This window comes from Gopherus evgoodei, chromosome 10, assembly GCF_007399415.2.
Source record: "Gopherus evgoodei ecotype Sinaloan lineage chromosome 10, rGopEvg1_v1.p, whole genome shotgun sequence".
Lineage (NCBI taxonomy): Eukaryota > Metazoa > Chordata > Testudines > Testudinidae > Gopherus > Gopherus evgoodei.
Genome location: NC_044331.1, coordinates 20,962,552 through 20,988,154, shown reverse-complemented (window position 1 = coordinate 20,988,154; position 25,603 = coordinate 20,962,552). Strand labels below are relative to the sequence as shown.

Here is a 25,603-nt window from a genome sequence, read left to right as displayed (position 1 = left end):
CAATATTTGTCTGAAATAAAGGTTTTCATGTGCTATAGATTTCTAGACATAAATTGAAGTATATAGCACAAAACAGATGGCAGAAGGCAGATCACATCCATGATTGTCTTATATGTTGATCACCACTTTTAAACAAAAGGATCTGCAATGGATGCAACCTGTAAGAGATTTATTACCCATATACAAACTCTTCAAGTGACAAACCATTTACAGGAAAATCTTCACTGTCAGCATAAAAAAATGACAGCCCATGCCTCCGTATACCGGAGCATGCCTGCTGACACTGATAACAGAGTCTGTAAAGCTGAAGGTTCTATTCCTTTCACAGCACGGCGCTTATGTGACCTGCAGTGGCATGTCAATATCAACCTATGACAACATCAATTGCTGTTGGTAATCAGTCTATAGTACTTTGTCATCCCTTTCTTTTTCAGTGGCTCTTCCCAATCTGCAGCTGGTACCACTTAGCTCTCTACAGAGCTCATGCACACAGAAATGGAAAGACAGACAACTTTTTCCATCCTCTGCCATGTAAGTGCCTAAATTAAGAACATGTAACTATCAGCAAACAGGAAGAAAGAGTTCTGGCAGCCATAAGGCAGGCTGCATTCTGGAAGATGCTCTGGCAACCAACAACAACCACCTGTCTAAATGTCTGTAACATCAACATGCAGCCTTCAATGTGATGAGAATCCAATGGCACCAAAGGCCCAGATGAATCAATAAGGTATAGAAAATAAGTGAATATAACAGGGATCAAATTCAAATTAAGTAGTTGAAGAAGCTTAACCACAATTTATTAACAGTCCCTCTTATGTGCAGCAAAAGAAAACAAGGGATAATGTCCTTGGCCTCTGTATGTCTGATTGTGTGGAACATGGCAAGGACCATATGCACCTTTCATCCAGAGACATACAAATCAATAGACCAATTTTATACAAGTGTATGTAGGAATCACTTCTTCCATCAGTGAAATATTTGAAATTAAATATAGTAAATGGTTAACAGCTACATCACACAAGAAGTTAGGGCACACTATGAAGACATCTATTTTATGTATTAAAAATTATTTGAGGGAAGTTTGGCCACAATAGCTGGGCTAACACCTTTACTAATTCCCACAGGGTCTTTAATGAGCACAAATAGAGAGGACCTCAATTGCACATCTCTTTGGAGGTGTCATGGCAAGAAAAAATAAATGTTATTCATTTGGCTTCCTGCCATTATCAGCCTGAGAATCAGGTGTTTAGTTTAAACCATCCTATAGTGAGATCTGCTTACTCTGCTAGGAGAGTACAGACCATCTAAGAGTATATAGAGATTGATTCATTCTAAAACCCTCCTCATGTCCATCAAAAATGCATTCCTCCAAACATCTCAGTGAGCTGTTATGATGTCATTTGTGTGGGACACATTCCACACATTGGTGTATGGGACAGGTGTGACTTCTTGTTCAGTGCTATTTAAAGGGCATTGTCAAAGCCTTGAGTCTGAGCTCCCTGGGAGCAGTGTTGAGACACTTTGGCTTCTGCACCAGGGTTATACTCCACAGGAATCCCAAAAGTCTCAGAAACAAACAAATGTGGAAATTGAATTTTGGTCTGAATAAAGCACTTAATTAACAGAGAAAAATGCAGCTGTAAATGGATCAGATTCAAGTATCTTCTGACTCAAGCTCACCACTGTTTAAACTCAGTGTTGCCACTGTTTATATAGACTCTGACCTTTTTAAAAGCAAAATCATCACTCTTTATTTTAGGTTGAGCCTAACCCAAACAGCATTTCACTGTTTATATTACTGATGACATTAATATAAATAACAGTGTCATTATTAAGCACGTGAGTTTTATAAAGGTAAGTATGTCTGAGGTACTTGCAGACGTAAAGGTCACTGCAGAAAGAATTACCCCCCATCACCACCATCAAAAAAAAAGTTACTTGGCTTAGCATTAGTGAAACTGAAATGGAGATGATGGCATGAATCAGTGAAACAATCTAATATTTAATTTTCTAAATCTAATCTTTCATCACCTGTGCTGGTAAATAGCACAATAGCTAAAAGGTTTTTGGCTTTCCAACTAGTTCTGTTGTCTCACAAGCTAAGAAAGATCAGAGTTGATCAGAACTTGGATGGAAGACCTCCATGGAAGAGATACATACTGCAGGAAGTATAGTGTTGGTGAGTCAGTAGACAGCTGAGCCAGATCTACAGTACTAATGCCAGAGATAGCATTAGGGCTACCAGAGATGCTACTTAACAGACAAGATGTAGAACCAAGGACTTGACCACTTGTGGTGATTACTGATCCTTGGGGTATCTTAAAAATGATTCCAATTTGAGTAAAGTATTTTGTGCTTAGTTACATGGTCCCTTCAGTATTTTGAAATGGGGTGTAATGATGCTGTAAACTGTTCAACAGCCATCTCCTTTCACACCAGAGGGAGCTGAAGTGTTATTTTTAATTATTTGCATTGCAGTCATGTCCACAGGCTCCATTTGAGAGTAGGCCCCATTGTGCTGGGCACTGTTCAATCATTTAGTAAGAGCTTCCAGTTTAAACAGACAAAAGGTAGGGAAAAGGAAGCATCATCCCCATTTTACAGATGGGGAACTGCTTCACAGAAATATTAAATCACTTGCTAAAGACTACACATTAGGTCCATGGCAGAGCCTGGAACTGAACTTAGGTATCCTGAGTCCCTATCCAGGACTTTACCCACAGACCACACTTCCTTTCAACAAAGTGATTCCTGCATAAATATTTGCACTGTTTGTAATGCACTTAGAGATCCTTTCAGATTTAAAAAACATAGATATGCCCATATTTAAAAGCCACTCTCCTCTTTGGTATACAAAATTTGTCAGAAAATTCTGTCATTATTAAATCAAACTTCAGCACAATACTGAGGCAGCAGGTAACTAGAAGTTCAGTCTTTTAAATGAAACCTAAATCCAAGGGCCTGCCTGGTAACTCATGGTCATTAATGATTGTGACACACTGCACCCCAAAGTAGCACTGTATAATCGCCGTATTCATCATTGGGGCTAGTTGTGATATTCCATACAAAGCATGCCATGTAAGTTATCATAGGAAAGGTCATGTTCTGCTGAAACTCATTGCTCTGCCAAAATATGTATATTGTTAGTGTGCATGAAGTTATGAGATTTTGCTGTATGGTTGTTATTGAAATATGTTGTGAGTTTGGGAGTTGCCCACTGCTAGTTCTCCAGTGACAACAACAAAGGAGGTGACCAATGCCCAAGAGGGCGTGAAATGGCCATTAATCAGCAGGGGAGTTGTAAACAAAGGATTTACAATTCTTTAAGAGAGTTGCACACTAGGGGTTTGGGGGTTGGGGGATTGCTCAACTCTGACTCAGCAAGGCCCACCAGGACATGTCTGGGTTAGTATTTTCCAGGCACATGGACTGAGGATATAAAATAGGGGACCGTGGCTTCATGTGACTACCTTTCTCCTCCCCCACCTACGCTGAAGGCAACAAGAATGGAGGGAAGACAAAGACCTAAACTGAGGTGACTGGTCATAGGCTTAAACGGAAAGTCTGTATTACCGTTTGTAACTTACCTGGGGTGAGAAAAACTGCTTGATCCAAATATTGCTTAGCCTTATAAGGTTTAGGATTCAGACTGCATGCTTACTTTTTATTTTCTTTGGCAACTATCTCTGACCTTTTATGCCTTCCACTTATAATCACTTAAAATCTTTCTATTGTCAATAAACTTATTTTAATATTTTATCCTTACCAGTGACTTTGTCTAAAGTGTTTGGGAAATCTGCTCAGTTTACAAAGGCTGGTGCATGCCCACTTTCCTTTGACGAAGTGGTGAACTAGTTAATAAACTTGCACCACTCAAGAGAAGAGCTTGAGTTCAAGGTGATATATTTCTGGGGTGCAAGTCTGGGGGCTTCCGAGATTTGCTAGTGTTTCCCTGTGTATAGTTCAAGACGGGGTTGGGGTGCCTTTATGCAACTTAGCTGGGCTTGCCTCTGCATGCTGGTGGCTGAGTGATAACAGCACCCGGAGGGATTCGCTGCTTGTTACTGGCAAAGAATTTTGATAGACAGTCCAGGCTGGAGAGTTAAGGTGGAACAGCGGTCCCACACTTCCAGGGATCCCGTCACAATGATCCTGTGCCATCTCTTAAAAGTAGTATGTTAGCCCAGAAGTCCTAGCAAAAGTTCAACGTATGTAACTGCATTCTACCTATGGTATCTGCATTCCCCATGGTTCTTCAACGAGGGAGGCTGATAACAATACAAATAACTAAGTAATATTGTGATTATGTTCCACTAACTTTTCAGATCACATATGAATGCTGATTGAAGTATGGACCAACACCTAGCTGAGGAAAATATAGCAGACTCTTCACTGCTGTCAGAACCTGCACATGTCTCTGTAGCAGTGTTTAACAGAATTTCCATTCATTGCAATGTAACCATAGGATACACAAGGTATAGCATATGGAGGTGGGAGTTTCCCATACAATTCATCACTGAAGGGCCTGAAAATTGCAGTAGCAGTGTTTGCTGGGATGTCCATGTCTACAGGTTTCAGTTTTACAATTATTAATATTTCACAAGACACACGTTCAGTCTTTATTATTCTCCATCTCCCTCAGTGCTCTATCCCCCAGAAGGAAAGCCAAACCACCAGCAGCCAATGTGAAAAACATACATTATGCAAATTCTTACAAAATGGCTTTCCATAATCTACAATTAAACTAAAATGTTTGTAAGATATTTATTACTCAAAATGGGGATTTTACCTTTTAAAATGACTGTGCTCCAAATTTTCAAAAATGACTAATGATTCTGGGCCCCTCAGTTTTGGGGGGCCCAATCTGAAACTCCTGAAAGAGGGATGATTTGCAGAGGATGAGTATCTATCAAAATCAGGCTCCTCTAAATGTTACAAGTTGGGCACCCAAAATTATTAAACACTTTTGAAAAATGTAGAGCTGGTTTCCTACTTCTGTTAACATGAATCTATTTTAAACGTAACACCCTAGATCAGTGATATTCAGTCTGAGGCTTGCAAGCCGCAAATGTCTCTTTAATGCATCTCCTGCATCTCTTTGCAGCACATGATAATAAAACACTGGTTAATAATTAAATCAGACAATCTAAATTAATAACCAATCAAGATGCTTTTACTAAGTTATTAAACGATTGTGGTTGATAAAACAATAATACTTTGTCATTCATTTTGCTATGAGAATATATATAAATTAAATATTTCCCCTGTCATACTGTTTAATATGAATATATTGTACATCTGACGAAGTGGGTATTCACTCACGAAAGCTCATGCTCCTAAACGTCTGTTAGTCTACAAGGTGCCATAGGATTCTTTGCTGTTTTTACAGATCCACACTAACACAGCTACCTCTCTGATACTTCATACTACTGTGGCTCTTTTGGGTAATGTTGATTGCTAATTTGGCTCCTCAACCACTGTGGTCTGAGTATCACTGCCCTAAATGAACATTGTCAGGAAAAAAGCTATAGGTAAGGAGGAATAAATTAAAACCATATGCACATTATTGGCCCGAGTAGCCAACAGTCATCTTTTAAAGGCCCAGTTCTGGATCCTTTGTGGACCCAATATTCCCAATGAAATGAATGGGAGTTTGCGTGAGCAAGAAATGGAGGATCAGTACTTGCACGGAACCATGCTACTGTTGATATCCTCCTCGGGCCATATCCTGATGCACCCACTTACACTGAGTAGAGCCCTAGTGAAGCCAATTAGAATTGAACCACCTGTGGAGTAAGGAGCTATTCAGCCCCAGTAAGAGTATCAGGCAGGGTCAGTTCTAGGGGGACCACGCTGGGTGGCAGCTTTCAGGGGGAGCTGACCTACTGTGGCCTCAGGGTTTATTTTATTTTATTTTATTTGCGTGCACTTATCTGAATGGCTGGGTATTTATTTGTTTGTTTTCTCTGCCACTCAGGGCGTGGTGGTGCCAAAAACATTTTCCACCCAGGCTGGCAAAATGGCTAGGGCCATTCCTGGTATGAGGATTGGGCCCCTAATTAGTTAAGTAACATACATTGGAAACAAGCATTTTTATAACTAGACAACACAACCAAAGAGGGATGAGAAAGCTTTGGAAATCATCCTCCTGTCATTTAATCTGAAAGAAATCTTTTCTAAGGACTGGAGTCTGGAAGATGTTAAGTGCCCTCAACCCTCATGGCCTCAGGACTTTGCAGCAGCATGTGAGGCCCGGTCCTGCATTAGTAAAGCCGCTGAGACAGTTGTCATTGACTTCAAGGTAAAGGATCAAGCTACAGTGTTACTCAGTAAGGCTTGGGATGAAAGAGGGGGAGGACTTCCATTTTCAGGGTCTGTTTTTTTCCCCCTGATGCTGAAAGCTCTAAGAATACCATTTTCCAGTTACATTATTTTAAGAAGAAAACTGAGTTAATATTGTCAAGTCAGCGTTAAGCAGCAGTAAAATCCCCATGACCATGTAACTATAAGGATCATCAAGACCAGCGGCGGCTCCAGGCACCAGTGCATGCCTCGTTTGCCTCCGTGCAAGCTGCAGGAGGTGCCAAGCCGGTCCCTGCAAAGATTGCAGTCAGGTAGCCTTCGGCGGCACGCTTGCAGGAGGTCCCCAGTCCCGCGGATTTGGCAGTAATTCGGTGGCGGGTACTCTGAAGCTGTGGGACTGGCAGACCTCCAGCAGACAAGCTACTGAATCCAAGGGACTGGGGACCTCCTGCAGGCACGCCGACAAAGGCTGCCTGACTGCTGTGCTTGGAGCGGCAAAAAAACTAGAGCCACCTCTCATCAGGATTTGCACCCAGGCCTCTGGGGTCAGCAGATGACTGGCATCTCCACGCTGCCACCCAAGGGCAGCTGTAACTAGGCTGCTCCCCGTGATCCACAATCCACAGAAGTTGAACACCATCGGAAGTTCCACTTCAAGTGATCTGACTGACAGTTGTCTTAGCCATCTCTAATAGGCTGCTTGACCTTACAGAAGCCCATGAGGTGTACCAAGCAGTATCCAGGCAACAATGTGGATCCCTACCTAGCTGCCATGACTGTCCTGCTTCTGAACTCCTGGTGTTGACCTAGGCTTTGATTTGGATTCTGACCCCTGATCAACCTCCAGATCCCCAACACTGACTAGGATACCAGGTATTGACACTCAGCTTGATTCCTGACTCTGTCTCCAGCTCTGACCTGTGGCTTGACTCCAAACTCTGACTCCAGTTTTCAGCCTCTGCTTGATTCTTGACCCTGACACTGGCTCTGACCCCTGACTCCAAACTCTTGCCACTAGTCCTGCCTCCTTTGCCCAAGCTCCTGATTGTAATGCACATTTCTGCATTGCCATCTGCCACTCATCTATATAACGAGGACCAAAGCACTGATAAAGGAAGATAAAACACTTCATCTAAAGAGAAAAGAAAAAACACACAAAATATACAACTTCCAAGGACAGTTAGGTCTTAATCTTGCAGTTGTTACTCAAGTCAAGCTCCTATTCATGTCAAATGGAGTGTTACCCTAAGTCAAGAGAGGGAAATTGGATCCTGCATGTCAAATAAGCATTCTTGTAAATCAAATTGTGCAAAGACATGTACCTCAGATATTTCTAAAGCAAAATATTAGTTCATAAATATTCTATGTTTTCATGTTTAATTTGATTCAGATGTATCTTGAGTTTTTAAGTCTGTAAAATATTACATGAATAAAACTGGAAAAAGCTGCAGGGCCAATATTTTCTCTGGTTTAGAAGAAGAAAGGCATATTGTTCGTATGTGCTGTGTGCAATATCATTTGCATATTCAAGGAAATAAGAGAGACTGGAACATTTGTGACAATCTTCTAAACAAAGCTGGCATCAAACCAAAGATGCCCCCCCACTTACTTTGAGACAAAAGTTCTGAAAGTTCTTACCTTCGCATTTTTGTGTCACTTCATTAAACTTGTGTCCAGCTGGGCATTTGCACTCAAAAGATCCAACAGTATTAATACAATTTCCCCCTTGACAGATCCCAGGGATGGCTTGGCATTCATCCACATCTATCATATAATAAAGGAAAAACACCCACATTTAATTCATTCCTCAGAAAGAGCCATAACAATTTGTCCATGCAGAAACTAAGTAAATATGGCTAAATCTGTTGCTCATCCCATCATAATATTATGATTCTTGCCCATGAAGAGATTGATTTTGTAATTACATTATAGAAAGAGTGATTAATTACAATTCTCTAAAAAAATTCTGTAAGAAATTGCTTGCTGATTATTGTCTCACCCTTCAGCTTATTGCTCTAACATTTACTTCTGTTTTTCAAAACATTCGGGGCATTTTCAGTACAGGGAACACTGTCCTCTGAAAATCAGGACCCTTTAAGGTTTCTCAAATTGGGAACCCACAAATCATTACATAGAAATCTGAAAATCTTGACAGGCATGTACAATAGGCATATGCAGAATGAGGCATACGCAGAAATTTTGGATGAGCGCAAAAGCTGCAAGCTACAACCTGTGGGAGAGACCCTTGTTCTTTGTGGTATTCAGTCTACTATTGATGGGGAGTTTCTATTCTTCACTCCCATGGCGCAATGGGCCAACTACTCTTAAATAAGTGGTGGTTAGGACCTGGTTTAAGAATCCATGACTGACATTATTGAACAATGTACTTTGACATTATTGATGTAGCTTTTTACTTTCCCTTTTTCTCCTCCTCCTTATATTTAATGTTTATTTTTAAGAAAATGAAACTACAAAATTGATGGCACCTTATGGATAGGAAATGAAATGTGAACATGTCAAGGGATCTCCATTTTTTGTCCCCACATCTATCTTAACAAAGCAAGGCTGCACATAAATATTAAGGTGCAAAAGTCTGGCTAGACTGTGGCTTTCAGCAATGGCTGCATTGGAAAGTGGAAGGGAGGAGAAGCAAAGCAGCAGTGGGAGGTCTTGGAGGTCTCAGAGAATTCTTCTGGGAGCTGCATGGTAGTGCAAGTCGGACTCTGAACTCCACCATCTGTGGGAGCATTCAGAATGATCCTCCCACTGGCCACACCTCCACAATCCTTGTTTTCTAGCCTCAACCTGGGGAGTCTATTGCTGCTGGTAAAACTAGATGATTGCTGTGCTTGTGTTCCTCACTGTTACTGGCTTAAACACAGGGACACAAGATGGAGAAAACTCTCTGTCTGCCCTTTGTTAACACCACAAAGCCAGCCACAATCTGGCCCATAATGTCAAACATAAAATTACTTTGTCTACAAAAAGGGCTGAGATTCATGTGGGGGCTACAGATGGGATTTTCAGAAGCACCTGAGTGATCTAGAAGTATAAATCCCATTAAAAGCAAATGGAACTTGTGCTCGTAAATTACTTAAAACACTTGAACATCTCATCCTACATCTTTGATTCCCTTGATTTTTAAGTGTTTAAAATCTCAACCATGACACTTCATTAATTTAACTTTCTGCATTTTTTAAAATATGTCAGATAGACAGACAAAGAGCAGATTTGAACAGTGGACAACAATTTTGTATTTTTCTCGACATATTTATTTATATTATATATCTTAAATGTGTATCCATTTATCTTATTGACTCTCAAACATCATAGACGTGTTCTTTCTTCAGAGAACCTGCATGAACAAGCCTGGATTTTATTGAACCTGCTTTCATTTTACTATTTAGATCAAATATGGATGTGAAATAACATCCACTAAGATTGAAGACATTTAAGTTATCTGATTTAAAGAGGACTGGATGTCATACAATTGCATGAAGAATAAAGATAACATACAGTTCCATAGCTGGTCTGTTAAAAGTATGGACACAAGAGAAGAGATCAGCTGGAAGTACAATCAAACCTACAGAGCCAAAACTGGATTGGCATTGCATGTAGTTGCGTGCTAAGAAACCTGCAGTGTGAAGAAGCAGCCTTGTTCTGGACCATATAAACCATCAGAGATCGCTCTGCAGCCTTCCCGTGACAGAAACAATGGAAAGCTGTAACAAGGTGCAGCCTGAGAGCTGAGGGCAGGGGTCAAACATTTATGCACATACAGTCCTTGACCTGCCAATGAGTGCAATACTCAACCGTCTACACGGTTTCTCCCTGCTCTTTCACTGGGAGAGAGGACTGTGCCTTAGGACGTCTGAGGTCAGAATATGGGCACATGTATCCTACAAAAGCAGCATTAACATGTGTCCATCTAGAGGTATATCAGGCCTGTTTGCAGGCACCAGATAGGACTTGGCCAGTGGTACAAGATGTTTAAATGTTTTAATGCAATGGAATGCCTTGAAGTTCTTCACAGGAATTTCATGATTAAATAAAATTAGTAATAGATTTATAATATTTAACTTCTCTATTCTCACAATACAAAATATGTTAGAGAGGTCTAAATGAACAAGTCCCAAAGATACAGTCCTGGGAATTTATAATCCACACCAGTTCAGTACATGGCTGCCCCTGTTAACTTTCTCCTGTTTCCTGCCAGACATCCAGACAATAAAAGAATTTGTACAGCTGGAAGTATTAGAATAAAAGCCAAAAAAGCAGCATAAGGACTTTCTAGGGTGAGGCATGCTCAGAAAGAAGCAAGCAACATCTGGGTGGATTTCACAATTTGAACCAAATGCAAATGTATTTCCTAAAATTGTTTAAAATGTACAATAGGGTATTTTTAATTTGGGCATTTTAAATGGCACGACATGCAGTTTTCTCCAGATCAGATGAATGTAGCTCAAAAGACAAGACATACAGACCGAACCGAATGCCAACAAATTGAAGTAAAAAAAAATTAATATAAGCAGAGAGAACATCATCTTCACAGGTTTGGTTTTCTGTCTGTCTTGAGTACAGTTTGAAACAGAACAAACTCCTTCTCAGAGTGGTAATGTGTGTGTAGAGAAACACCACTATCCAGTCAAATGAAGGAGCTGCTGGCAGTGAAAAATTCATTAAGAACCTGGCTGCTCTCACATGACCTAAGTTACTAGTGCACTTACTTGAACATCATACACTTAGCGAACCATAAAGTAATGTCTCTGACATCGTTTTTCCATTCTTCCCACATACAGCAGAGAATGGCTTAGGACAGGTTATACAAAGCAATGTAACTCAATCAAGATTAAGCCATTAACAATTTTAGCAGTTCTTGGTGAAACTTTGCACCTAGCTTACCTTGACAGGCTCCTGTGCGAATATTTGGAATGAAACCCCGGCGGCAGGGATGAGGCTGAGCTGGACACATTTCACAGGGATGGCCCCAAGCTCTCCCAACTGTAGCACAGCAAAGGGTTTTTGTGCAGACTATTCCAGTGAGCTGTCCCTGGCACATCTGATTGGTTACCAGTGTGAAGCAAGGGCCAGTCCTATAATCTGAACCAAAGAAAGGAAATATAGTCAGCATCACATTAGAAAGACATTACATAAAACTCATAATAAAGCAGAGCTGGGTAAATAATTTGCAACTAATAATTTACCCCATAAAAATCCCCCCAAATCCCTTTTTCCAACATAGTGATTGTCCATGGGCACATAATTTCTCTCAGGTTTATTTTTAATAGTCAATATATTTGAATATGAAATAAACATCCCTGTGGATTGATCACGATTACTTTACCATGAATACTTGATGTTTAAGATGCTCCAAGTTTCTTCATAATTTTCAGGATTAAATGTAAGCCCTGTTTCTTTGTCTTAGCTTCCTTACTATTGCTCTTCATAGAGCCCACATGTGTTTGGGTGAGAGGGAGAAGTGAGAAGAAGAAAAAGAATTCCACTACTTTTTAAGCTATTCCTGCACATGATGAGGAGTAAGAGTTTTGTTGTTTTCTTTTATTTAATGGGAGATGCTCAGATATTATCATGATGAGGCATACCTCTGTAAAATGGTAGACGCTCAAATTTATTTGTAACTGGTCAGATAAGTCACATGGTATTGTTTATTCCTTGAGGGACTTTGCATGGGTATGTTTAAAATCAGTCTCCATGGTTATTCACCAGTGCAGCTAAGCAGGTCCAATTCTGTGAATGGCTATGTCAGTAAAATTCAACCTCTCAAATGTTCACAGAAAGCCAACACTATAATGCATATGCGCATGGCTGAAGATACTGTAGTTCAGTTACAAATTTGAGCAAATATTTGTGCACTTTTTTTGCTTAATGCATGCCTGTATTTAAGATGGCCCCAGAAGGAAAACTCCTTAAACTGAATAACTCCCACACTTCGGGGAAGTTAAGCTCTAGATTTGGATCCACTTTGCAGGTTAGGATCATATCTAGTAATAACATCAGTGAGGTCTTTTCATCAAATTGAATGAAGTTTGTTTTAATATTTAGCACGGTACTTAAAATTACCCTTATAAAGAAGTGGTTCTCTTTGTTTCCACAACTGTTGTTTTTAAACAGGTCTCAAGGGTATGTAGTCTACATGAAGTGAATTAAGCATAATTTTCAGGGTTATACAGACCTGTTCCGTACCAACCATATGGGTAAACTTTGCCTGCATCTGAACTGAGGGCATGTGGAATACATCTGCTTTGATTTGTTTATGGTAGTACAGGCAATTTATCCAACAGACAGAATTAAACTGGGATGTTAATAAAATATTAGTAGCCTTTATTTTGTTCCATTCTCCCACAGCAACAACAAAATAGAAACACCAATTCCTGCTGTCTCCAGCACATGCCAAATCCCACTCATCAAATAAAAATTTTAATCTTTTTACAGAAGATTCATCACTCCCCTTTTTTTTTCCCTTTGAATGGAACAATCTGGAGGCCAATAAAAAGGATTAGTAAAAAGACGAATTTGAATGCTCATGTTAACCTGTGTTCACAGAGAAAAAAATGCTGTTTTCCAGTGCCAGTTTCTCATATAAGGGCCTGATCCAATGCCCACTGAGGTCAATAGGACTTTTACCACAAACATCAATCGGCTTTGGATTAGACACAAATAATATATGCTGATACAGTACAAGGGGAATGCTCAGAAAAAGAAAGTGAAATGAATTCCAGTCAAAATATTAAAAGAAGAAACTCTAATTGTAGAACAAGTAAAGCCATTATAAAATCATAGACATGTAGGGCTGGAAGAGACCTCGAAAGGTCATCTAGTCTAGGCACTTCCTCATGCAGAGGCCGGACAAAGTATACCTAACACATACATACTTATATCACTCACACTATTTACATTCCTTTAAAAAAACATGTTTGGCTTTGTAAATCATGCTGATTTCAAGAGGTTATAAATCTTGGGCCTTCTTCTACAAGGCCCTCAATTCTCCCTGACTTGGGTCTTGATCCCACAAACTCTTCCTCATAATCTATATATAATCCATCCAAGATCAAGTCAAGTCAATGCAGCTACTTCAATAAGCAAAGCACAAAAATAACAGTCTGCATGATCAAGCCGTTAGTTGGGATTTGAGAAAAAAGCTAGTTGAAAAATGCTAGGTAAAAAAGCAGAAAAAAATTCAAAATTTTTCATTGAAAATTTTCACTTAAATTTTTGAAAAATCTAACCCTTTTTATAAGCTGCTTGGAAAACAGAAAAAAAACCTTTTAAAATATAGTTGAATTTTGCAAACATTTGCTGCTGAAAACACAAACTTTTTCACCTAACTCTAGTTGATGGGACTCGGCACTTTACTGCAGATGACCACCAGATTGTTGGATAGGGCCATTATTTATTTAATGAGCATTCCACAATGTTATACATTCTTTCCTGTATCTACTAGTTATTTGCATAAACCAGTTCCAATGACAGTTTGTCTCAGAGCATGCTTGCCCTGCAGCACTCCCTCCTGACCTAGTGTGGTGTCAGAGCCACTCACTGCCTTAGTTTCCCTTCCCTCAGGGCCCCTTAAGAATTCCAAGCCATCCAAGTGGATATAAGATATAATACCCCTGCTGGGTTCTATCTTATTAAATTCAAATAACTCTGATATAAAGTCTCTCCCCTTGGCTTCGGGGGGGTGTACAGTCCCTCTTTGGGGGGGCTGCACTTCTCTGGGAGCGGTTTTCCCTTAGGAGAGCTTCTCTTTGTGTGAGCACTATCTGCAACTGAGCCCTGATAGCCTTTTATCAGGCTCCAGAGCTCATTATTCCATTAACTGCCTACACAGACAGTCATTCCCCTTAAATTAGCTTGTCATGGGTTCAGGCTCCCCTTAAAGGGGCCAGCAACCCCCTGGCACAGTTGCACACAGTTCATAAAAGGATGGCAACTGTAACAGCACTTGTGCTCTCACACACTGTCACAAAAAGAATATTAAAATCAAAGGAGTTAGGCCAATTTATGTGAGCTGAAGATCTAGCCCATTAAGTCAAGGGGAAGGAATGAGGTTGTGTTGCAATGGGTCACTCCTGCACTGACTACAGCAACTAGACAACTGTATGTATTTCTTTAAAAGATCCCTTGTGTTCATTAAGCCACCACACTGGCTGCCAAAATACGTACCATTGGCAGACTTGGACCAAAATGCAGCACCGCAATACATAACGATAATTGGTCCAAGTACAGACTGGATGGCATTGCCCGATGCGACTCGGAGTATTAGGCCATCTGCAACAACTACAACACCCAGATCTGCATCACCCTGTGCTCACATCACATTAACCTTGATGTCTCTAAGTACAGTTTGTCTTTCTTAAATGTAAACATATTGTTTAAAAAGTAAATTTTAAATGACTGGAGCACTGATTTTAAAATTCAGATCGGTCTAAGGACCAGAGATGAAATCCTGCTTGCCTTACTCACAGGAGTTACCATCCTTAAGTTGACAGAAATTCTCATGCAGAGACTTTGCACCAGCCTTAAAGGACAATGGTTCAAACTAAAGGCCTCATCCTGCATTATACTCGATGACAGTCCATGTAGATGTGTGGATAGTTTCAGGCATGGTTGAGGGCCAAAGCTGCCAGACCCACCTCCAATTTTATTTTTGGACCACTGATTTAAAAACCATCCATAGAAACCAAGACCTCTTTTCCACTTTTGCACATTGGCAGTCTGATTATAAAGTACTAGAGCCCTTCAAAATCAATACACAATTTCACAAGGAAATACCGCCACTGATGTTCATTGGAGTCATGTGTACCTAAATGCACATGAATAGCTTTGAAAATTACCTTTATATTTTAGCTGAAGATGAGACTAAAGACTTAAGTCATACTAAAGAAGTAGACTGGGAGAAGGAGTTTACTTTAGTCCATTGTGAAGCAGGGTGGAGAAAGAGAAGAGGAGGATTATACACGTTAGACCACTAGGTAGAAAAACAGTCTCCAAAGGTCAGAGTAAATGAGATAGTCCATGTACTACTACAGCTAGCCATTGATCAAGAACTGTCAAATCAATCTCATCACGCATACAAGGAAACATGTCAAAAGAGAAGGAGTTATTTAACACTCGGAATCTGGGCAGTGGATAATTTGTTACAAAAGTATCAGAAGAAGGAAGAAAACATCTACTGATTTCCATGTTAGAGTGTCACCAACCCAGATTTCTGAAACAACGCAAGAAGAAGGAGAAAGGAGAAAAACAAAATAATGGAAGAGGAAGGAACAATATGAGGAAATATCTTCAACACACTATTACAGCGTACGGGGAGAAATTTCTACTTTTGCCTTTCACATCAATGGTATTTGTAGCCTATACTCCTCCTGTCTTCTGTAGGAACTTAGTGTTTTTCAACTGAATTCCCATTAAAAGGGCGAGGACTTTGATCAGAACTCTAGTTACTAGTAAGGAAAAGCATTTAATTTACTATATAATTAAAATTCAGTGAACAGTAATATAATGGAAGGTGCTATATGAGAGATAGTTTCATTTTTTTGTCCCAGTCCCTTTCCCCCTGGAATGGCAGAGGTGGAGACTGCTCTAGCCATACATCCAGTTCTGTGGAAGAGGGAAGTATTTGCATTGCTCAAGAATGCCCCCATCAGTTGAAAAGAAAAAGTTGACGGATTCCAAAAGGAATTTCATCCAGTCCTTGTCTAGAAGTATGTGGCGGCATCATTTATTTTGGGGGAAGAGAAAGGGAACACAAGTGAAAGGTTGGATAGGAGAGAAAGGGAAAACAAGCAAATCCCTAGACCTCTGGAAGGTATTCCAAACAATGCTGGGCAGTTTTGATCTGACTGAGTAAAAAAAAAATTCTATACTGTACCTCAACTGTCCAACAGACAAAGTTGGAATTTAGTACTTTGGGTCAAATTTTCAAGAGGTCTCAACCCAGTTTCATATCTTGTGCCTGCAATTTTGTAAGCATAAATTCAGAGCATACAAATTCAGGGCATGCAAATTAGCTCTAAAATTACAGCAACAAATTTAGAGACTACTTTTGAAAATTGAATCTTTATTGGGAGGTGGGAGTAACAGAGTATTTTATTTTTCAAAGAATTAATACTAAAAACATCCCTATGTCTATTATATAACTATCTAGGTAAATACTACATTCACTTAGACTGGTAAAAAGAAGATTCATGACATGATAGAATTTCCAAAACAGGACCTGATCCTGCAGTGCTTACATAGGCTAAAAAACTCCCATTAATTTAGCTGATTTTGCAAAGCTGTAACTACATAATTATGCTATTCATGTACTGTTAAAGAGTTTGAAACCAATGACCACCACATAGCAGCAGTGTGAATGCTGTAGTAAATACAATCTGTTACAGTTGTGATTCTTTGGGAAAACATTCTTTCTTGATAGGGTTGGAAAATTTAGATCCTAAAGCAAAAAGTGTTACCTGGGATTATTAAGAGTCTCTTCCCACAATTTCAAGCCACAAAAGACTTCCAGGCCCATGGTTACTTCTCAGACAAGTACAGATACTTTAACAAACATCTTATGTTTATATGTTACTTTTAAATAGTTTTTAACACTTGTAACAATGTAACAGGAGCCCTCTTTTAATCTTCTATTTGTGTATATCTGATTATTTGAAGATGAGATCACGATGATCTTGATTGTAGCAAAGATTCCAGATCAGATGCAAACTTTAAATAAGATCAGCATCAAATACATCGGTGCTGCAATCTAGAAATGGGATGGAATCAAAACTTTGAATCCATATGTTAAGGGTCTTCAAAATCCAATTGTAGATACAGATCTTGATTTTGAAAATGAATCCTGGTCTTGTTAGTGAACCAAAGCAAACCTTCGCATCTGTAAATCTCTGAGCTTTGGGACATCCAAAATGCACCTACGGAACATGCAAAATTTGTGGCTTGAGCCCATCTCTACCGTAAACACTAGTGAGAACCTATCAATCACTGGACATCTCAGTAACAACACTGGTTTGTGACAGCAAGAGGAAAGATCACTGAAAAAAGTACCTAACTTAACTCTTCCTACTGAAAGATCTCAGCTAAATGCTCATGCCAAGATAAATCTAACCCTGGTGACCTTGCAAGCACAAAATGCTTCCTGTAACGAATTAATTAGCATCAGAAATGCAGCAGCACAGAAGTGGCATTTCTGGCAAATTAATTTTACACAACTACACATATTCTGTAAGAACGAACATCAGTCTGTGAACAATCTCATGTGGGAAGGGGAGGGGCAATATATTTACTCTAATTAACACAGATGCTAATGACACCTCACAAAGAATGGAACCTACAAAAAGATTTCTCAGGATGGTTGTAACTGCCTCTCTCTAATAGTAAAAGCACAGGGCCAAATTCTGCTACTCTTGTTCAGACAAAGCTCCCAAAGAACTCAATGGGAATTTTGCTTGAGTAAAGATTGGAAGATTTGGCCCAAAGATTGTAGGAATGGGCAATATATGTATTCCACAAGCAATAACACTGTTCTGAAGAATCTGTATTTTATCTATTTAGTGGTTTATGACTCTGCTGTCAAGAGGATGCAAATATTTAATCCATTGGTTTATTGTAGTGTTCACTCTAACAGACGATGTTAAGGTTACATACAGAGGAGAGACCCACTCTATTTCCACTTGCTCTTAACTCAGAGGAAAATTACTCTGTGGGTGAAATTTTACAAATAAAATATAGACAGTTTCTTATCTTCTTTTTTCCTTTTCTTGAAAAACCAAGAAAATTAAATGCAAATAACTATATGGCCGTGGTTTTTCTCTCAAACTAGTAGAAAGCATTAGTAACTCCACATAAATCATAGAAACCTACTTAGAAAATATATTGGGTTTGCCCCATAAACTGCAGTATTAATGTTCCAAACTGTTGTTTGGTGTATTAATATTATAGTTTATATAGAACACGAGATATGTGTTATACAGAAACATAACCATTTGCCACAGCAGTGTGTGCGTCAATAGTCTATTGGTGCACAGCTCCCTCATGCATACACCAATACCTTATTATTACTCATCTGTTGTGGCTAGTTTCTTAACAAGTCAATACCATTGACTTACTTTTCTAAAAGTCTTGAACTGAGCAGCCACCTGCCATGGGTATATTTGTGCTGAGCAACCCTTCAAGACCAATACAACTTAAAATACTAGTTGCCTCACTTCCACTTTTAATACACATTTACCTCCCACCAACTACAATATTAACAGAGAAACACTGTTACAGTTACCACATGTTCCACAGTATTTCAGTCACTACTGTCTCTTTCCTGAACTAAAAGAGCAACAGAACTGCATGGAAGGAACAAAATGATGTAAATTCATCCATCAGTCTCCAACTATTTCGAATCCAAACCTTTATAACAATAACAAACAAAAGGAGGAACTATATACTTATACATGACAGAGAAGATCACAACACGCCTCTTTCCAGAAGGCGATGTGTGCTATGACTGAAACAAGATTAGACTGTATTCTACAAATTACCGTGAGGCCGAGAACTGATGAGAAAGTGACAGAAGACGGAGTGTAGTATGTTATTCCCTGATAACCAGAAACTTCTATGCTTAAACTCTGTACCGTTCACTTTTTCTTAACATCACCTTAGTAAACTGGAACATTAACTGTGGACAGTTAAAGAAAACAAAAGTTAGGAGTTGGGCCTCAAATCTTCAGTGCTCCTTATCTCTCAGAGCGCTCATAGAGATCTCAGACACACTCAAGGTCCTATGGTAGAGGAGGGAGAGCTTGTTGTTGTTTTTTTAAACCAATATTATGCTTCACACACACCTTGCAAAAACCCCCAAATAATGCAATCTAATGTATTTCACTGCAGTAAAGAGGTGGGGAAGGCAACTACACTGTGTCCTTGCTTCCCTTACACAATGTCCCTGCCAGTTGCTTGTATATAGCACTTTCAACTTGGTTATGTGACTCACCTAACTGCACAGACTGAGTCAGCAGCAGACCTAAGACTCAAGAGTTCCTGCCTTTCTTCATCTAGCTTGCTATTTTGTATAAAGTTGTCCTTTTAATAGTGTATCAAACTACGTGACGAGAAGAATTTCAACCAGTCACCCCCAGAGCACCCAATTACAACGATTATCCCTTCACAGGCAACACTGAAATTCTGCTTGATGATAACTGCGTCCACTCCTTTTTCTACATGGGCCGTTTCTTCAAAAAAAAATTCACTATTTAACACTCACACTCTCCCGCACACACACATCCTAGCCAAGCCCTAAAATGTATCATTGCCATGGATTTTCCAGGAGAGGCAGCAGGGGGCTTTCAAACCGTCATGAGAAAAGAAAACAACATTGTAAATATTTTTAATACTTTTTCTTAGTACGCTTAGCTGCCTCTCATTATTTTCCTTAGTCATGTAATAGAAATAACGATCATGATGTTGGCACTCACAGTACTTGCAATAAGCTGCTTTATTGCTCTAACTTCAGCATTTAATCAACCACAAAAGTTGTTTACTGCTTCATATACTGCAGCACCACAAATGACATTGCATAATTTATAACTTCAGTGACCCCATTTCTCCATGTCTGCACCACCTTTGCTTGTTGCTCGTACTGTAGTCTTATATTGCCTCGCTGGCACAGTTTAGCCTAAATTTATTTTCCATTCTGTAAGCTTTTTCAAAAATCCATCTTTGCAAGATGATCTTTTTAACATGCCTATCTAGCAAATGCTATCTAGTATTCCTGGGTACTGGTTAAAGAACAGGGCTTTTAAATAATAGTTTATTATCCACATAAGCCTAACTATCTTTTATCAGCTGCATTTGATGTACAGAACAAATCAGGCTGACCATTTTAAAAAGTATTTTGGCAGTCCATGTTCAAGAGCAAATATACAACTCTTTTCATGCCAGTTTTGTTCTTGCAACTGACCCACTTCTCAAAGTCTGCCACTGAAAAGTAAGAACATTAAAGTAATAAAAAAAAATAATATTCAAAAAATTATAGAATTGGAGTGATTTGTTGCACACATTTTAATCCAACACGCAGACTAAGCATTTCACCAAAATCAAGGCTTTAGCTCTGTTGGTCCCAATTATGTGCGGCAGTAGTCCAAATACAGAAAATTGTTACCACATTTTATTCTTTTTCATGATGAAGAAAACAGTAAGCAATGCAACTAAACGGAGAACTTCTCATATCTGAATAATCAGTTACCTGACACATTCTTCTTCCTCCCCCCATTTCCTGTATATCCTGAAAAGGAATGCTCTGTTGTAGCTTTTCATTTTTTCAATTCTTCTCAAAAGATTATAACAATAATGAAATAAAATTCAATCTGATTTTTTTCTCTCCTCCCTTTTGCAAAGAATAACAAATTTTGGTGACATATTTACTGTCGAGCCCGGATGATTATTAAGGAGAATGGGTTCAATTTAAATAGTCTGGAAGTTCCACTTAAAAAGAACAAGTTGGCTGCAGTTATTACTTCTTTTTAAAAAGAGTTCTTAAGAAGTGCCACGTTATAGAAACTCTCCTAACACACCACAGATATTAACTATTAAACAGCGAGGTAAAGACAACACTAGTAGACTAACTCTTTGGGTCTGTTTTTCTATTTGGCTCCAAAAGACATTGACTAGAAAATAGTTTAGACTATCCAAAAGCAGTGCAAACTTTGTAAGAAAAATAGATCCTAGGAGCTACAATAGATTAAATAGAGCAACCTCTGGGGTGCAGGGAGGGAGGGAAAGAGGAGAGGAAATGCTCTTACACTGACAATATGACACCCAAAACTGAAAGGGATACATTTGCTTTTTTTTAAAAAAAGGTGTGGGGTAATTTTTGTTTAAAAAAAACAAAAAAACTAGAATGTTCTCTTCATTTCTTTTTTAAATATAAATATTCCTCTGCAGTGTGATGAAGCCAAATGCAACCGTAGCATGCTGGGGTGAGACCCAGTCCAGAAATTAAATGGATTACAAAGAAAAGGGGGAGGTGAGATGAAGGGAACTGGCCAATTTCAACGTCCAGCTAAGTGAAATGCAAAGAGTGAATGCACAATGGAAATGGTGGAAAAGAAATTAGAATATGTATTTCAGATTGGTTAATTTAAAGTGATAGCAACAAATGTGGTCAGGAAGCTTTTCGGTAGGAGTATGTTTGCATCATACATAATCGCTTTCGTGATCCTCTCTCAGAGTGCAGGATTTCTAGACTTCTGGCAGTCCCTTAATGAGATTAGAGCAATCGCCAATCTCTTCTTACCCCATTCTAATGGCTGCCAAAAATCAGCTGGCTTGGGAAGAGAATGTCTCTCCCTCTTTACCATAACAAAATGGAATCAGCACTCATGGGAAATTATGGCTATGGAAAAAAGTTTCCCCTATGCAGAAATAATAAGCATGCAGATTATACTGGAATGTGGATTCTGACACACAGCACATGCTCACCCAACCGTGTTCTGCCAGGCACTTCTACAGATTTTCAGGTTAAAAATCTAAGCATTTCAGAAACATTTGATTAGTCACAGATTTTAACTGCTGTAAAAATTAAAGTCCTTCATTACTCAATTTGTTCAATTATCAGTGCCAATAAGCAATAAACTATCACTATTTTTTGCATAAGATAATGGAAACTTATATAATTCTGTGCAGTAACTGCTTGGCTAAATGCACCAAAACCACTATTTGGAGACAGTAATAAATAATATACAAATATTCTGTTTCATCTTCATAGTGTGTCCTTGATCATGATTTTATATCCACATTGCACTTTGCATCCCAAAAGGTCTCAGAGCATCTTATAAATTTAAACAGATATAGAAACAAATAATTTCAGACACCAATATGGTACATTCAACTCAGCAGCTAATAGCACTCAGCAACATTGCACAACCATTTCTGTCATGGGACTAGATTCTGACCTCATTTACAGTGCTGCAAATATGGAGTAATTCTGACATCAATGGAGTTACTCTGTATTTACATTGGTGTAACTGAGATCAATCTGGTTCGACATGTTTAGCCATCAAGGTGGTGTTCATTTTACTGTGTATTTTAACAGCGAATGCACATAGTAATGATACTTCAGTAACTCTGATTATACCATCAGTGAGATTTGATGGGAAAAGTGTACAACAGGTATGAGAATAAATCATATCTTCATTACATAAGGTAATTAGGAAACACCTACTTTTTTCTTTGCAGGCAAAAGAGCTGATCCACCTGCATAACATTGTAAAATATTAACATTTGGGGTTTAATTCAGGCTCAGACACAGTAGCTGAGATTTCACTAAACTGGAAGCAGCCTATGAAACACCGTCAATCCCAATTTACTAATATTTGGTTAGAAAAAACTAACCTCTGATACAAATGGAAAGTGGCATTGTTGCTTTGAAAGGATCCTAACAGCCATTCATTTCTCGGTCATGCATAGCAGCCATAGAGGATGTAGTTCAGGGAGTGTTCTGCTTGTGAAGTGCTATTGTGTGTGTGGGTGATCCAAAGACAGTGAGCAGCTACACTCTGCGTGACTGATGCCTGCAGCAATGCTCTGTGGGATGTTCATCATCCCAGAGACGATAAAACTAACTGATTTCAACTCACAACAATGTTGTCACCTTTATATCAAAGCTGCAAAATCCAGTTTTTCTAAGGAATAAGAGAGGCATCAAGCTAGGCAAAAATAAACATCAGACAAAATAGAAATCAAAACCTGGAATCCTTAGCCATAGGCTGTTCCCAAGTTTTAAGTTTAAATTCTGCCTTTATATGCATGATGGGCAGGAGGTCTTACTGAACTTCCCAGTAGGCAACTTAATGAAGATCACCATTATTCAACATTCGTTAAACCTGACGTATTGGTTAAAGTAGAATTGTAAGTCTTCCTAAAAGGCTTTGGGCATTTTCATGCATACCAACTATGGCAGACCTATTGTTGCTATTCAGTATGTAAAAATAATTCCACATTCTCAACATATTGTTTAACATTTCCTGAAATTTGTATAACATCTGTGATGATGTAATTTGCTTTTCCTTAGTCTTCCTGCTAGCTATGTATATGTTAATGTAACAGGTACTGCAAAACTATCTAAGCATTCAACAAAAACAAAACAAAACAAAAAAAACCCCAATTCTTCTACTTCCTGGTGGGAGATCCTAAGATTCCATTTGTCCCATGCTTGGTGCCAGTACAAGTCAATAAATCTTGTAGGCTTCTCAGGGAACAACACACCTTGTAACCTGCCAAAATTTAATTTCCTCACCAAAATTAATTGCTGTAAACAAATGACTGATACAAATTTTTAGACGTTTCTACTAATTTGGGGCATGTCCGTTTCCGAAGTGCTCAGCTTTAGAAGTCTATAGTGAAATTCTGGCCTCAATGAAGTCAATGAGAGTTTGCTGCCAAGACAATCATTTAAATAACACAGCTACATCCTCCTTTTCAGAGGTGCTTAACACCTTTCACCCCATTTGAAGTCAATGGGGGCTGCCGCTGCTCAACACTTATGACAACCCATCCCTATGGGTGAAACCCTGGCTCCACTGGACTCAAAAGCAGAACTCACAATGATTTTAATGAGACAGGATTCCATGCTCAGCGACTACTGCTCTGGATCCAAAACCAGAACCCCTCCCCCACAAAGTTAGGAGCATCTTTTGAAAATTAGGCCCATCTTGGCTCAATCGTAAATGACATGATCCAATTGTATTTTACTAATGATCTGCTCCTGGGGAAGTGTCAAAAGCTTGGAAATCTTAATTTATACCGAGTGGTCCACTGCATGATTTGCTGTTTAGTTCTGGAAGATTCCTAGCTAGTTATTTTGAAGATCCCCTTGCAAAAAAATAAAGGCTTCCCTCACCTCCACACTGTGTAAATCCCAAAGCTCCTTGAAAGTGGAACTTTTTATTTGTTGCCAGGACAATCGTTTAAATATGTCAATGTAAATATGTAAAACATCTGGATCCAATGGAGTCAAGCAGTTGATCCAGAACAGTGGTGCTCCCAGAATCCATGTCAATGGGAACTAATAAATAGGAACATTTTCTCAGAGGGGAGGGGGGGAGCAGAGGGCTCAAGCAGGCTGTCAGCAGAAACTCAATTACTACATGACAAGAACATGTAGTTCTGTTCATTCCTTGCATGGTTACGCAGAATACTGTTGCTTCCACACAAAATAGCACGATCTCTTGATTGGGAATGGAGAGTATATATGAAAGGGAGACTGTGCCGTGTTTCCTTCCCCCTAAACTAATTGGGGGACAAGTGACTAAAGCAAAAGCTTTGATTTTATTATATACTTTGCTATATACACTATATATTTTATGCTATAGTATATAGTACTATTTATTTTATAGTATAGTATATACTATACTATATATTTTACTATGATACTTTGGATATAAATAGAATTCAATCTCACTTTAGTGTTCATACCTGGCATTGGAGAGGCCTGAGTGTTGGAAACCTCCCTAAATCCCAACGTGGGAGTTCCTAACACACAAGTAGAGTGGGGTTAATCTGCCTCCCCTTTCTCTGTCTCTTTCTCTTTCTCCAGGGTAACATAACTGAGTGTAATCTACTAGTTAACCACGCATGATGCACCATAGTTAATTCATCATGAGAAATGAGCCATGGCAGGAATTTATAATATGAATATTACTGAAAGCCATGAAGTGTGTGGGGTGGTGGTGGTGGTCATGAGAGTGTATTTAAAACACATTTATACCCTTAATATCTTTTCAAATTTGTCATAGTTAAATATATTATTTATGGCCTAATGCTAAACTTTTTATAAATAAAAGCAGTTTGGGAAATTTTATGAACTGCATAGTGTACTCCTGCTAACAGGTGAAAGCAGATGCAGGAACTGAAGTCCAGATGCCTGTCTAATGTATATGCATCACTTGATAGTTTTACCAAGCACTGTATATAATAGGCTGGAAATCGCTTACTGACTGAATCATTAAAAAGGAAGGATGCTCCTCAGTTTAAGACAGATGGCTGGGACTCAGGAGACCTGGGTTCAGTTCCTAGCTCTGCCACAGATTTCTTGTGTGTCACTGGACAAGTGACTTAATTTTCTGTGCTTCAGTTCCCCACCTGTAAAATGGAGTTGACAGTACTTCCTTCATATACAGACACACAATCCGGGAGTTCTGCCTAATGAGACTGTAATCTCTTTGGGGCAAAGATCTAGTATATGTTTGTACAGCAATTGGTACAATAGGGCTCCAAACTCATTTGAGACTTCTTG

General features: G+C 39.0%; 1 protein-coding gene across 3 annotated transcripts in view; it reads right to left on the bottom strand.

Moving 5' to 3' along the window:
- FBN1 (fibrillin 1) overlaps window positions 1-25,603 on the bottom strand; it is a 225,790-nt gene that overhangs the window by 133,033 nt on the left and 67,154 nt on the right. For all 3 annotated transcript variants that reach the window (XM_030578050.1, XM_030578049.1, XM_030578046.1), the window contains exons 7-8: window positions 11,206-11,403; window positions 7,942-8,067 (exon numbers count right to left, since the gene is read on the bottom strand). In XM_030578050.1, coding sequence (XP_030433910.1) covers window positions 7,942-8,067; window positions 11,206-11,403 — 324 coding nt within the window. The remainder of the gene's footprint in view (window positions 1-7,941; window positions 8,068-11,205; window positions 11,404-25,603) is intronic.